Here is a 2,482-nt window from a genome sequence, read left to right on the forward strand (position 1 = left end):
GGGGTTAAAGGTCTTTCTTTGGTGTTTTCATTTACTATTTTTTTCCCTTCCGGTGATGGGATGGGATTGGGAGGGGGGTCCATGTAACCTACTTAAGGCGTGGAAGCCTGCTCTGAAGCGGGTAGTTGTTGAATGACGTAATAGGTCCTACTTCTTCACTAACCTCTTTTTGTTTCTGTCTGTATTGTTTTTACCCAGTATTGGGTGACCTGTATTGTGCACTCATGCTTCTTTTTACTCATACATTCCCGCTTTGGGGTGCTTATGTCTTGGGCGTCACTCTTTGACTCTGTCTTCAGTAGCTTATCTGACACTTCTGTATTAAGACGAAATTTCGATACAGGACGATGGGGTGTAAATCAAAGTTGAACTAATTTCACCATCACCATGAAGCGCCGGGCCCGAAACAAACATCGGCAATCATGGCTCCATTTCACTTCTCGGGTGCTCTCCAAAATACCCATGTGCTGCTTGTCGACCCATCCCTGTCGCTCATCTGTTCAAGTTCTCTACGTAAAATGTTCTTGGTCTACCCCTACTTCTTTTGCCTTTTATTTCCCAGGCATGTAGTTTCTCTTGTCCTTCTTTTCCAGGGCATGGCGTTCACCCTGGAGGAACGTCAACTACTGGGCATCCACGGCCTTCTGCCACCCGCGCTGCTGACACAAGATAGACAAGCTTATCAAGTGATGCAGAATTTTTATCGTTGGGACAACGATCTTGACCGTTTCATCTTTTTGATGGGCTTGCAGGATCGTGACGAAAAACTGTTCTATCGAACTGTTATCGAGAATATCGAACTCATGATGCCCATTATTTACACACCCACTGTTGGCTTGGCCTGTCAGAAATACGGCATGATCTTCAGAAAACCAAGGTAAGGAGAGTTGTAAGAGGTATTAGTTTGCATGTCCTTTTTGCTGACACTTTATTTTCATAAAGTTTGACATAAGGTCCGTTGTTGAAAAATGACTTTTTAGTACCTAAATGAGATTTGCATATATACTGTGAGGATTTCTTTCTATGAAGATGGACCCACTTTACAATACTAGGATTTAAAAAAAAACAACAACAACCAACAACAAAAGAACCCATACCATTTGCTTGTCAAAATGTGACTGTTTCTTTCTTAGTATTAACTATTTTGTAAAGTTGACTACCACTCGATGAATGGTATATTTGTGGTAACATACTAACACGCTATTCTTTAGAGGAAGAAAGGTGATAGGAGGAAGACTTATAGTATATAGTATGTTAAATTTAATTTAGTATACTTGCTTACACGATAAGTGTGAAATAAAAATTATTCTTCTGATTCCTGGTCCCCACCTCTCCCAGTGCCTTTTACAAAATGTTAATGCTTCACACAATGTAGGCCTATATATTTATAGAAAGTAAATTCCGGCAGCCTAAAATAGATGTTACGTCACACTACATTAGATAATGAAATCCAAATTGGTTCTGGCAGAGTTCTATGCTATTTTCTCTTTATTTTGTGTTGCTCATTATTTTTGTTTAGCTTTCTTTTAGAAACAAAATTAAATGTATGTAGACAGTTTAAAGAATGGAAATGTTAACCATGATTTATTTAATTTCCCATCATGTGAAAGTTTTATTTCTCATTAGGGTACATTCAAAGAGAATACCTAGATCTAGTCATCTATAGAAAGTTCTACTTCCTTCCTTTTCCCATTCCTTTGCTTACTGTTGCAGATTTTTTTTGTCAACTGTTACATGACTTTGCGCAGGTTTATGTGGTTTTCCTTTCAGTCAGTTGGAGAAATAAATAATCCCGTTATGATTTACTGCCTTATATTGATGTTCATATAGTAGAATTAATGTGTATAAAATGCAAAGAGAAAGGTATTTATCTGCTGAGCTTCCCATTTTGTTGGTCCAGAGTCCACAGGAATAATGGACTACTGATGGAACTGTTTGGCTCCAGGGCTGTTTGTTCCCTCTTAATTTATAAATCTAGCAAAGAGAGGTAGATCAAGAGGAAGGGAGAGTAAGGCAAGAGAGTGAGAAAAAAAGAGAAAGAGAGAGAGAGAGAAAGAGAAAGAGAGAGAGAGAGAGAGAGAGAGAGAGAGAGAGAGAGAGAGAGAGAGAGAGAGAGAGGCCATGCATATTCATATGTTGAAAAATGGGCTGTATGAATGTGCTATACAGCCAAACTTGCTATAACGACCACTTTTTATTCATGATCTCCAGTACAAACCACTTGCTTCCCTCCCACCCCCACCTTGCATTTTTTACTGTATCAAAGACACTGTCCAAGAGGACCACCTCTCTAAATTGACCACTTTCTCCTTGACAATGGGAGGTCATCTTCAAAAAGTTGAACTGTATTACTTTTATAGTAATATTTTGTGTGCTCTTGTGAACTTGTATGGGTTCATGTTGGTTTATTTGTCTGTTTGTAAATATATGGGGCTGTATCATGAAAAAGAAGGAAAAAGAAGTTGGGTATGATGGGAAGGGG

At 38.8% G+C, this 2,482-nt stretch overlaps 1 protein-coding gene across 1 annotated transcript in view; it reads left to right on the forward strand.

Annotated features, from left to right (window-relative positions):
* LOC101853249 (NADP-dependent malic enzyme) overlaps nucleotides 1-2,482 on the forward strand; it is a gene marked incomplete in the record, with an annotated part of 32,784 nt that overhangs the window by 13,974 nt on the left and 16,328 nt on the right. Inside the window, 1 exon segment of the mRNA XM_013086040.2 lies at nucleotides 594-877. Coding sequence (XP_012941494.1) covers nucleotides 594-877 — 284 coding nt within the window.

This window comes from Aplysia californica, unplaced genomic scaffold, assembly GCF_000002075.1.
Source record: "Aplysia californica isolate F4 #8 unplaced genomic scaffold, AplCal3.0 scaffold00429, whole genome shotgun sequence".
In the NCBI taxonomy this organism is placed as follows: Eukaryota; Metazoa; Mollusca; class Gastropoda; order Aplysiida; family Aplysiidae; genus Aplysia; species Aplysia californica.